The 13,189-nt window shown below is 40.1% G+C and overlaps 1 protein-coding gene across 1 annotated transcript in view; it reads right to left on the bottom strand.

Moving 5' to 3' along the window:
* The window catches only part of LOC131207736 (netrin receptor unc-5-like), a 48,320-nt gene that overhangs the window by 5,500 nt on the left and 29,631 nt on the right, over positions 1 to 13,189 (bottom strand). The window contains exon 9 of the mRNA XM_058200361.1: positions 7,268 to 7,568. Within this exon, the coding sequence (XP_058056344.1) occupies positions 7,268 to 7,568 (301 nt within the window). The remainder of the gene's footprint in view (positions 1 to 7,267; positions 7,569 to 13,189) is intronic.

Raw genomic sequence — 13,189 nt, 5'->3', positions numbered from 1 at the left:
TAAAATGCGTATACATTGCAAAAGACATACTAGTATTTTATATTTCGGAATAATCTTCAAACTCAGATTCACTGCTGTCTGACAAATTAATATTCTCCAATTGCTGTTCAATGTACTCCTCATTGTCACTCTCTGAAGAGTCCTCATAAATTGCGACATCTTCAGATCCATGCTGATGCCACATTTTTTAAATGATTTCACAACTTCTGTTTTAACTCCCTGCCATGACTTAAAAACGATATTGTATGGATAATTATATTCCTAACAAGTGTTTCATTTTATAATTTATTCAATAATACTATAGAATATGTACCTAAAAGGGCACATTTGTATGCTTGGAGGAGACAAAATGTTTACTACCCTTGTATAACGCGCACCCAGATTTTAGAGCTAAAAAAATTGGGAAAAAAGTGCGCGTTATACACGGAAAAATACGGTAATCCAGAAAGTTGCTAGACATGTATGGAATGTTCTAAGTAATTGAGCTCAAAGGCGATATGTTTTCAATACCAATTCATATCACCAATGAAAAATGTCTCGAGTTGATTTACGTTTCAGGAGTGCATCAAAAGTAGAACTTTGGTACGTACTCCACTTCCAGACAAGAGGTGGCTAATGTGACATAGTTTCCCAATTTCCATGCAAAAGATCGATAAAGGAATTTGAACTCGAACTTCTAGCAGCTGTACTGCGGAGGTCGATATTCGTTAAATTGTTCCCGTGTCTGAACCGTGTCCCATTAGATCTCGAAGGGTTCGCGTACCGTTTGAGTTTGGTGCAAAGTGGCGATACCATCGCAAGTGGTGAAAGTAACAACACCACGGAAAGCCATTCCAAAATGAAACAATCCCTTCGACGAAACTCCGGAGCGTTGGAAGATTGTTGCTCGTCGATATAAGCGCTCCTCGAATGGGAGTTCAGGAGAAAAGTCATTACCTGCAACACATCCGTCGCACTAAGTCTAATGAAATTCTAATCTTGCCTCTCGTTAGCTTCTGTTCGATGTTACGCCATGTGCATCCAATTCACTTTAACTTCGAAAAGTGATTAGAGCCCGTTCGCACCAGCATCGTTCTGCAAGGTGAACCCAAAAAGCAGACGAAGATCATTTTTAGTGGTTTGAATACATGAAGACAACATAATTTTCATCTCTTATTTAAATGTGGAAATTAAAAGCAACAAAAACTTTCAGTTGGTTGTCCATTACAGAAGAATTTTGCTATGATGGACCAGTTACAGCTTAGTTAAGGAATATCCCTCGCCTTAGTAAATCTGAGGAGATTAAAGCGACTATAAAATAAAATTCACGAAAAGCATAGAAAAGTGTGTAATTCAATTTCCTTTAACAACAGGAATCCAAACAATGGCAGCGAAGAACGACGATGGCTTCATTCTCATCGGTACTGGTCCTCTTGGAAAAAGAAAAAAGTCCTATTGGAAAAAGAAGTTGAATCACATTTCCGGTTCCTGACCATCTTCCGGACATGGCTTCATGCTGTACGTTTTCAAGCCTTGAGTAGTTGAAGTTTGACCCTTCGACTACATTAGAGCTGCAATGTAGAACCAACGACGTCCCAGCGGTTTTTTGGTCTGTTTGATGTTTGCCCACCAACAGATATCCAGAACCGGGTTCCCCCGATTCGAGCAGTAATGAATTCGACCGTAGATTTGGGAATGCATTCGTTTCATGAGTCTGATGCGAAATAACACTGTGGGGCGTTTGACTTACTGACAGTAGAATATCGCGATATTTGGACTGGGAACATCCAACTACAATGGAGGATAAGATAGTTCATTAATTCGGATAATTCACTGAAACGGTTGGACTTTTTGCATTTATCGTTCTTTACATACGATTCAGAGGCGACTTTAAAGCAGTAGAAAAGAGATAGTTTTGTACCGAAACATATTTAATGATGACGTCGAACTGAACTCAACTTCAGAATTGACCCTCCAACCATCAAGTTGCTTTGCATTATTAATCATTGCAACAATCATCATCAACACAGTGAAAACTTCGCAGAACAGCTTTAACCGCGCCACGAGTGACAGTTGCAGAAACTTTAAAGAAATCTTCGAAGAAATAGGCCAGGAGGAAGAAAAAACATTACCACTTGTTAGCTCCCTACTGTCTAAAACTCCATTATTTGCTAACTTTTGCAGAGTGAACATTGTAAGTGGCTTGGATCGAGTCACCAAATCGAGAAGTCATAGACCATTTCCTTGTGCCATGTTTCACGATAGGACAACTGCTCTGAAGGATCAAACCCGCCCTGTGGGAATTGGAAAACTTTTTAATAGTTTTATGGTTTATTGTTAAATCCGATAACGATCCAAACAAGAGTTCAGTCCTTCAGGGAATTCAAATACTTAAGACTGGACAAACTACTTAGGGACTGGTCTTCCTGTATTCTTCCTGGAAATTGGAAGGAGCGCGAAAATTATACGCTTCAAATACGATACAAACGAGGGATTTAAACGTAGTTATATCCTCACCGAGAAGTCCCTGTTATGGGAAGAGGTTCGAGAAATTTAATTGTTATCGTTCTAGTTTGGTTAAAGTTAAGTTGTGATAAAATTTCATTCTTTTGCTGCTCACATCCACAACGGAGTGAGCCAGTTGCGTTACATCTGGTTTGTTGGGTGGTTAGATATGGCTTCTTTGCTTCATTGCCTAGCCAGGATTTGGCACACCAATATCTCGGAATAGAGGATATGGTATTTAGCTAAGTCTAGATTTTCATCGCCCCAAACAAGTACATAGAGTTCATATAACACGAGAAGAAAACGTGCAGACCACTCCTGATGAATCGTGGCAGACATAAATGAGTATAAATTTACTTTGAAGAATTTACTATCCCTAGGTATTATACTTAGAAATATCACATCAAAAAAGAAAGGAATGTATAAAATATGTATGCTCCGATCCTTTGGAAGAGTCTATAGGTACATAGGTTGCTTTTCACGCACCGCACAAGAAATATGCTGAACTGTCAAGATGCACGACCAGCACCCATCTCTCGTGGAAATAGAACTGGAACACTGTTGTACTAAAATCGTTTTTTTTCTAACGAAGAACCAGTCCAAAACGTTGTACCACGTCAAGATGAAAGACTGCTTACTACCTTCAGTCTCGTAAACAAATCCGGAACCCGTTTTCCATTATGGGTTGTTCCAATCACACTCCAGCGCAGTCCTTTCTAACTGATTGCAGTATGAATTTTTATTCTCGCTCACCTACCAGGCCAAGCGGACAGCGGACCGAAGTAAGGCGTTGCCGATATTCTTTATGACTCGGAAGTCTTTGAACCGCGTTTTTGGCGTTTGAAAAAATATACGAAGGAGTTTTTTTTTCTGAGAGAGTGTGAATTGCTCACGGTACTCAAACGGTGTGTGCCAAATTGTTTGCCATTTGTTACGGTTATGCAACCGGAGGGATGCATATCTTCATGCCACTATCAGGATGACCTCACGCAAACCCCAACGTAAAGAGAAACCATCTCCTTGACCGCTTTTTGATGGATAGTTTCTTATTTCATTACTTATTACAAGGGGCTGGTTGAGTCGGTCATCACAGTTGATCAATTCATTGTGCTACATGTTGCTATGTTGCTTGTCACTTCAACCGTCACCATCATCATTATCATTCTAGGACATTATAATCAATTTGTATCAATATACATCAATCGTATTATCAGTTACTATGCTCTCCTTTCGACTGCAGGCCATTCTGCATTATCTCTGGTGAATTAGATTCGCAAAGGACTGAATCGGAGATTTTACAACGAATGAACCCCGACGATCGGTTTATTGAGTGAGTAACTCTGTCAAATGGAACGCATGAAGTGCTAAAAAATGTACTTACCCAATGTGTATGCATCGTCGCAATCTGAACTACGTTTACGGTTTCTCTTAAGAGATAACAATAAATTGCATATACCGACGATTGAGTAGCTATACCATTCCTAAATTTCTTTCTTTTCTATGAAAATACTTTTCAAGTAGCATATACTTTACTTTCTGTAAAACAATTTTACCATGCCATTTACAAAAGATACAGATTTAAAATATGAAGTACATATCATTCGATCACAATCAATTAAGTTCACACTACCATCTGCTTAATATCACAATGCATTTAAAACTATTAGCTTTCTAATGAATATCGTCGTCGATATCAAATGCATCAAATCACAACGTTTCTTTATGTAGTGGTGGTTATTACGGCTATACGATGGGCTTTTAAAGCTTTAAATGTTTAATACGATGGCCTTTTCATCTTTTAAAATAACTTTTAATTTCAGCTTAACATATCTTTTCGTAGTTCACAGTAGATGATTTCAAATCAGGTTGTAGCCGGATAATAAATATTTTAAATTAGGTTTGAAAAGAAATGTGTAGATAGCGATCGATCCTTATTAAGTATCGAAGCTGTCCGCGTGAAAACAATCGATCGACAGGGTTGACATCAAACGCTATTCTATTATACCAAAACGCCGTCTCTTTTTCGATTACCTAATCATTCGTCGATACGTCGTCTTACGATACAATATAATTTTAAAATAAAAAACGCAAGAAGCGGTACTGATACAGTCGAACCAACAGTCGATGTCAAGTTTTGAGCGGTGGGCCCGTGGCAAGCTGGTTGCGGTTAATTTGCGTGGTTTTATTGGAGGTTTATGCAAAGACTTGCACCGGCAAACGGTATATTTGTGCGTCTTTTGATGTCTGACGCCTGATTTGCTTCGCGCGAACCGGAGCTGACTGATAACGGCTTCCATCTTCAACCGCCGCGCACATCGGCACATCGCGAGAGTGTTGCCCTTGTTGGCGGCAATGGTGAACATCATTTAATTTATTATGTTTATAGTTTGGCTCCGGCGACCTGTCTAACCCTCGACGTCGGTCTCACACTTCCTGAGGCTCGTTTTTATTGGCTGGCCTGAGGGGAGCAGTGCCTTCGCACAGTGTCCCAGTAATTGAGATGTCCACAGAGTGTGTACTCGTAGTACTCGTTTTATGATGCTCTCAATTAAGTTTCATTCCGATTTCAATGCGATTCGCTCTGCGAGGGCGTCTTTTGCGAGGAAACGATTAAACTATTAAACGTTTATTGTGAAAATTACGTTTCATCTCTTGGGGTAATAAAGAGTGTCATGCTCCGAAAATGTTCGTGGCACGAGACTGTGGAGTGTTCAGAACTGCCCCACGATTGCCCAACGTTTCCTTCACGTCATATTTGCTCGGCCAAGCAATTACAAGCTGTTCACGTGCACCACTAAGCACTAATATCTGATTAAGGGCATCGAGAGGTAGCCGATAGATGGCAACTAATTTCTCAAACGTACCCTAGTTCCCTAGATTGAGATACTCACCGGATCGCAGACAGACAGGCAGGGTGTTCGTACACCTTTAGATTTTTTGCATTACTTTTAATTTGAATTCAAACTCGTAGATCCCGACGTAGGGTGTGTGCGATGTAGGGTACCTGTGCCGCACTCATTTATTCTTGTCAAAAACCATGACAAGCCACCGGTGCCAAAGTGGCCGACGGGGAATTTCGCACCGACCTGAACGGCGACCTATTTCCCTGATGAAGGTTTCGAGTACAGGGGATTAGAAACTGAATGTTACATGGTGCCCTGAGTGCAGACCGACGTCTGGCTGGTGCCTAACAAACCGGTCAAAAGAGTGTACAGTAGAGCCGATTGTGGAACGCTGTGTACATATCTAATTAAAGTATCTATTTACTCAAGTTGGCATGCATCTTGCGGTCTGACAGAGTCCGTGGGGGACGAATGGATGCTAGGCCCGATTCAAGACTCCATTCCCTAGACATTTGCCAACAACGACTTTGAAAGGCCGACGCGGGCCACCAAGCAGGCGACCAGGCGAGGTTGACCCAAAAGTAAATGACGCGTAGAGTAAAGCGAAAAAAATGAAATGAATCAACTTGACCGTAACCGCGGGACCAAAGGCTAATTTGTTTTATTTTCCCATTAAAGTCTATTCAAGTTTTTGCCCCCATATTGCCACCCAAGTGAGGATCGGAGCACCATTTGAAGGTTAAGCCGCTGAGTTGTAAGTGTCCTGCACCGGAGTGGTTGGTCTGCAGAGTGGACAGATTAGTTCACTGCAGAATGACAAATGCCGCAATTACAACTGTAAATTATTATTAATTGAATCAGATCACCGCTGAGAAACGATTGCCGCTTTTGGTCTTTGAAGTGCATTAAGCTCTTCTCGAGGCAACGGTATGCGGAAACCTGGGGTTGAAAGCAAAAGATAAGAAGGATTTCTCAGTTTGCTAAACCAGTTGATCAAGGGCTCGGGTGTTAGAAATACAATCGAATTGACGTTTTCCGACTCAACCAACATAGCCTAGGAGTCTGACTTTCTGTATCGTTTCAACGACGCTACACTTTCGCTTTGCTCGGGGAGAATTTATAGTTCGGAAGATCGATGGAACGTTCTTGAGATTATGAATTATGAGCGACGGGTCTCGTAATTGGATACACTTTATCAAATGTACACGCCATTCCTTTCCAACTGTGCCAACTATATCGTCCATCATAGGTCGGTGCAGCGACGAAGCGCATTCAATTGAATAATAATGCCGCGGCTCGAACGGCATGGAATGATCAGAAGTAGATTTATTGCCGATCCGCGGAGTAATTAAATAATTGCGCAACGGTCTGCAGCCAACTGGCGCCTTCCTGGTCCGTGTGGTTAAAGACATTTGACTTCAGTTGCCAATCCATGCAACAGAAGAGCATCTGATTGGTCACTGGCTCCTAAACATTGCGACGAATCATCAAAACATCTGCATCCTAATTTTGATAAAACTTTAATTGATTTATTTTCAATTTATAAGTGTTTCAGCTATTGATGTGTTTATAACACTATTGTAATAAATAGGAAAGAAAGATTTTGTTAGTTTGTCGATGACTCAATCGGAGCTAAAAGCTCCAAACTGCAAAGCCAAAAAATCCACAGAAAGGTAGAAACATTATTCAGCATCCAACCGACAACATTTCAAGAAAGGTTCGAAGCAGGGAATTGATTTCAGTAATTAGGACGCATCAGCTCTAAAGACGTTTGGTAAATCGTTGATGATGGAAATTAATCACAAATCGCTTCGTCCTTCCATTTCTAGGATTCCATTTGCCATCCCTTGGGTGTTTGATTTCGGTCATCAACCCTATTTGCCCGGGATAAAATGGATGCCTACTTGCCGAAAGGGATTCTAGGGCATTTCGCTACTTACTTATTGCATAATTGGGGCTCGTCGTAATGGGGCTCGGAGTTGGACCGGGGCAGTGGCAGTGACGATTTAAGGCCACCGATCGGCAGGGTTGGCGGTTGCTGCGATTGGTTCCGAAGTTGCTGGAGACCGATGGCCGGACCCAGCAGGCTACTCTCGTGCTGGTGGAGCAGGGAAGACTGATGATGATGGCGCTGCGCTGTCAAAGGATACTCGTAATTGATGCGCACCGTATTTTGGGTCAGATCCGGCTGAAAGTGGGTCAGCTTCTTGTTTTCGTTTGCGAAGTATTCCGTCGGCATTTCTAAGGAAGACAGAGAACAGCGAAATATATTATTTTAAATTGTATATAGTTCTGTAACAACAATTAACAATATCAGTGCCATGTGTCTCTAAAGTGGTCACTTTAACACTTCGGAAAAAGCTGTGAAGATCCTAAACCATTAAGTTTCTAGGTTCAAGTGGCTCAGTTTTAATGGCACATCTTTTACCACGGCCCACGGCATTCCTAAATGGACGCTTAGAGGTTTCTAATGAGTTTTGGAAGAACATTAAACGCCATTCCGGTCAATGGCGTCTTTCTTGGCTGATCCGCCATCGTAAACGCGAATACATTGATGTTTCGATTCGCGAAACATCTGCTGTTGATGAGCTTTGCACGGACGGGTGCGAAAAGGTTAATTGCCCATCAGGAAGATAAAAGCGAACTCCAATTACCGAAAACTGAGACAATTAAGGATATTATTTGAAGCTTCCCATGTTCTATGCCCTTTCGTTCAATTTCCATTTGTGATCTCATCGGAGGAAGGAATAATTATTTTAAAAAATTGATCTTTCTAGCCATGACTGTTTAAGTAAAACAAACTCTGTGGCTCTGAGCTTCGTGACGGCCTTGTGTCCAGGAACAAATATTCAAAACAATGTATGAAATTGTAAACCACAACCCTTAAGGTTTTACACATTAAAGAAGCTATACATTTTGGTTGAACAATCTCTATCTTCGCATTGCTTCTTTCCGGTTGTCACCGTAGCAATGTAAAAATCTGAAGTTGTTTAAACCTTAGTCACAGGCCACCAACACCCGAATGAGGTGTTATCGTTCGGTTAGTTCAATCAACCTAACGTAAATCTTAATTATATGGCCACACATCTGGATTGGCTCTCTAATGGATGGGGTTCAAAAATGCTCGGCTAAAGTGTTCCTGGCCAGATTGAGCCATTCTTTAGACGATATCCTTCCCATTTGATATCCATAAAAAGACTACGCTAATTGGTTCATAATTTACTTCCAAACCATATTAAAACCAACAAGATATTAAGTTGTTTTAAGACACGATGAAGTGGCACCGATAAACTTCAAATAAATTGCTTTCCAAACACTGTTTATCGCGATATTTGGCAACCAGAGCCACTAAAAGCTTTAAGAGAAACGTAAAAGCAACAAAGGAAAAATAAAATTTCATGCTCATCAAAACAATAAATTTTCTTATCAGTTTTCGGCCAACACTGTGTATGGCATAACCTGAGATAATATTGTTACTAGGTAATGGGAAAGTGTAAAGTTATAAAGCCTATCTTAATGCGTATTACAAATGGATTATACAATTTTGTCCTGAAATTTAGTTACCAAGGAACCTGTGGAGATAGAAACTATTAATTAAAGAATAAAATAATTGAACCGAGAAAGGCAAGAGCATGGTAGTTTAGAGCCAGCTGTGTCGGGGTGTGTTGTTGAAAGCTACTAAAGATACTATCGAGCGTGAAATACAACGATTTGAAACTAGTGCCATAAAATAAACAGCGAAGTGTCTGATTTAGTCTTGGGGTACTTGATATCGCATGTTCCATTTCAGTATCACGTGTTTCATTTCAGTTTTCACCAAAACAAAATCCGTTCAGTTTCTCTTGCTCGTGAATAAGTTTTTCCTTTCCTACTCTAGAAGTTCCGAGTAACTATTTTCGTGACGATATTTAATTTAACTTCCATCCGGAATTGGAATGAAAACGCAACAGATTTGAGGTAGAGTCTGGAAAGCGAATCCGCTAGGCGTTGGCTTGGATCATCAACTCAAACAATCATGTTCTCTTGAGCAATACTCAAAACATTTTCTCCGTAGGTTGCGCGGCGAAGCCACTTGGAATGCTGCTAGCGAACGATGGAATTTGTCGAAAACTTGACTTGATATCTGTTTTTGTTATTCCTTTGATCCGTGCCTTGGAGAAATACCAACTACTTCGAGGTAGCAACTGTTGAGTTTTACCTTCTTCGATACTTTGCATTTTGAGACGAACGAGAATACAATTAATTTTAATGTCATCAACCGCACTCCAGTCTGTCGGATCAGTTACAGAGAAGGCAAAGCTGAATAAACCACCAACAGTGTGCTCTAAGATAGACGTCACATGAAATGTACGCGGTTCTACCGTAAGTAAACAGTTTATCCATCAGATCCCAAGCCTTTAAAACGCCTGCCGGCAAAACATCGTTTGCTGAAGATGTTTGCTCGACACTTATCAGTTTATCGTAGTCGTCTTAAGCTGTTGTCGTTGTCCGATTTGTCGAACAGTTTAAAAAAAGAACAAGAACAGTTTGTTTATTTAGAAAATTTACTATTTCCGTTACGGAAATACAGCCGTATGTAGATGAATATCGGAACATAGAAAAGTTAACGCAGCTGCAAGTTAACAAAACTCAAAGAGTAAAATCTAACAAACGTTGTTGACATCGGTATTAACTGGTGGAGTGTATGCATCGTAGCAAATCTGTGCATTATTTGAGGTTGGATCAATTTTGAAATCAAATTTAATCCCTTGTCATTTTTGTCATCCTCGCCATAAGTCACCTTCATTCAATCCATTTTCGATGGGTAGATAACGAGGAAGTTAGGGTTGTGCCGGAGTTAAGCCAGACAAATAATGATGTTTCCATTGAATGGTTTATTAGAATTAAATCATTGCTTATCGCAGTGGGCCGTTGTAGCAGCTGCTAATGTGTGGATGCCTTAAAGAAGGTTCAACCTACCGGCAATTTTGATTTCTTATATTGAAACATTTTGGTGTTGATGAAATGCCAAATAATACATTTGGCGACTAAATTAAGCATTGGTCACGAATCCCAACTTCATCACAGAGTCTGTATCATAACTATAGAAATTATTTTACTATTTTCATGCATTTGATGACACTACGTTAGCAAACCATCTTCAGTATTGTAGAAGTGTATGAATACAAGAAAAAATAAATACCTAATAGTAACTTTCTATAGGTTTTAAGGTTATAAAATAATCCAAAGCGCTAAATGGGTTTAATTAATTAATTAAAGTTCGTAATGATGTATATCATTTGGTAACGTCTAGCGTCTGTCTTCCTCTAGCGTGATGTTAAGTAGTTTACCATTAACTTGGTTCGGCGACGATGCCATCCTCCGAACATGGGCAATGCTCACTGTAGTCCAGTGACAATAATAGTTCTGCATCTGCACCAATTTGCAACTGTCCAAGGGCGATTCGTTCGCGAATCTCATGGTGATCAACTGTCGTTGATTTACGAGCTACACTATCGATCGCACAGCGGGGAATCACGGATCGTACACCGTATAGCTCTTTTATGCTCCAAGAAAATACATAACGATAATTCATAATCTTGGCGTGATTCGAATGCGCATGAGAACGACAAGTGAAGTATATTTATTTCTTTTTATACATTATAGAATATTTAATAAAAGTAAGATCAAGTAAAAATACAAATATCGTAGTCAATAACGCAATTGGACTAAACAACGTTATGCTGAACATACAACCTACAAACTAAGAAATTCTCCTATAGACATGTCCGACCATAAGTTACTTATCACTTGAGATTATAAATAGGTTGATTGTTAGTTAACACACATGGTAACTTTGGGAAAATTGGAAGCATTTTATGCCTCGTGGCGGTTTGGAGCAACTAGAAGCGCCATATGAAGAAAAATCCTCCGAAAGAAGGGAAGGCGAACAAGTCGTGATCGAAAAACATGGAGACGTTTAAGCATCACCCTTCTGAAGGCTGTGGGGTTAGGGAGTTTCAAGAGTGCTAGGTGACAAACGAAAACATACATTCACGACCTCGCAACTGGAAACCTCTGATAGAATAGACAGGCTAAGAAAAGAAGGGACACTTGGTGCTCTCACCTTAAGGCATACATGGTTACACTAATTTGTCTATTTTATGGGTTTGTCATATTGCGCAGGAGCCATAGACAAATTGCTTTGTTCGCATTTTAAACGAGGACATCCAATGAAATATTGTTATTATTGCCTCATTATGATATTTTGCAGTAATGTTCAAACATAAATAACTTTCTTTTCAATTATTTGTAATTGTCTAATTCAATTGCTTTACGGAAGTATTCCTATTGTAAAATACTGAAACATTGAGAAACATGCTAACGAGACGACGTTTTTTTTTTAAATTGACCTGGCATAGTTTGAACTTTTAAGCCAATTAGTTACTTAGACTATCATTGGCTTAGTTAATCATACTTCTACACACTGCTATCTGTGCGAATGATATATATAACTTAGCATAAGCGATCGTTGAGATTTCCACAATACCTCTGTATTTTAAAAAGGTATCACAACCAGTTTGAAAAAAGAATCTAAGTTACAAGCACGTGATAAGCGATTGAAAAACCAATTAGTGTTAAGCGCACCTCCGATTTGCGTGCTACACGAAGCACACGTTAAGCGAACTAAATTCATTATATTTATGATTCACGAGACTGAAGTGAAGCACAGAATGGTTATGTTGGAACTACCTCGTTGGAACTAGATCGTTATTAGAGGTTAGTACATAAGTTTACAAAGGTGTGAAAACATTTTGATTTGATACGAATGTTGAAGCCATGACAGAGACGTTAACGTGTCGATTTGCTGCTGCAGTGGTGTGAAATGTATAGCTAGATTGGCTAGATTTTTGGTTTGCTGTTGCAATACATTGCTGTCCAACAGTCAGGTTAATTGACATCTTCACAGAAACGAAACTTTAGCGAAACATAACCACTTTTCCACTAACTACTAAAAAGCAATCGTTCGATATTATGGTCACAGCAATGGTTCGATGTTAGGCAATCGCACCTCACGTCGTTTGCTGCTTTTCGAGAGGTTCTTGGTTTGACTTTAAAATCGACGAATGTGAACACTCGTCATGAGCATGAAGCTGTCAGTCTTCAAACAAGTAGCTAATGTTAACCTTTGCATCGTGTGGACTATTCGAAGCCAGGCATACTTGCGGCGAGACATCGACACGTTGGGCATGGCTGAAAGCGGAACCATTTAACGTCGTAGAATGGGGAATGCCAGCAACCAGACGAATGAACGAACTGTCGAAAGATGGTTGTTGATAGAATTATGTTTACAAACGAGTTTATGAGTGCTAGTTTTTCCAGCGAATTTGACGATTTTCCACGTTTGTGAACGAGTGCCTATGTTGAGACAGAAGCATGATGAAGTGGAATATTGGAACGGTATTGGGACAGATCTCTTCGTACAGCCCATTCTATATTTTGACTTTGGTATAAACCTGCTAGAAAGGTCAGCGATGAACCCATCTCCAGCAGAACTCCGGCTGGATAGCATCGTAGTGTGATTTGTTGTAGCTGCGGGGAGTTATTTATTGGATGGGAGACCTTTCCCTGTTCGAGTGATCTGACTCTTGATATATACTGTAGACGACTTTTTTAAACCCTAGAAGCAATGGTACACGGTCTATTCAACGGGATGGACCGCGAAGGAAGCATCTTGGATTTATTAAACCAGCGAGGGTGGCCCATTTCTCGACCAGCGAAAACTACGATAGTGTCAATGAATTTATGAACATCAACACGCATAAACTTGGACATGGCTGTGCGTTGGTGCAGGTGCATCCGTTATAAGAAAAAAACGATGG

This window comes from Anopheles bellator, chromosome 2 (assembly GCF_943735745.2).
Source record: "Anopheles bellator chromosome 2, idAnoBellAS_SP24_06.2, whole genome shotgun sequence".
NCBI classification, from domain to species: Eukaryota; Metazoa; Arthropoda; class Insecta; order Diptera; family Culicidae; genus Anopheles; species Anopheles bellator.
The sequence above is the reverse complement of the archived record's forward strand: the minus strand, read 5'-3'. Positions and strand labels throughout refer to the sequence as shown.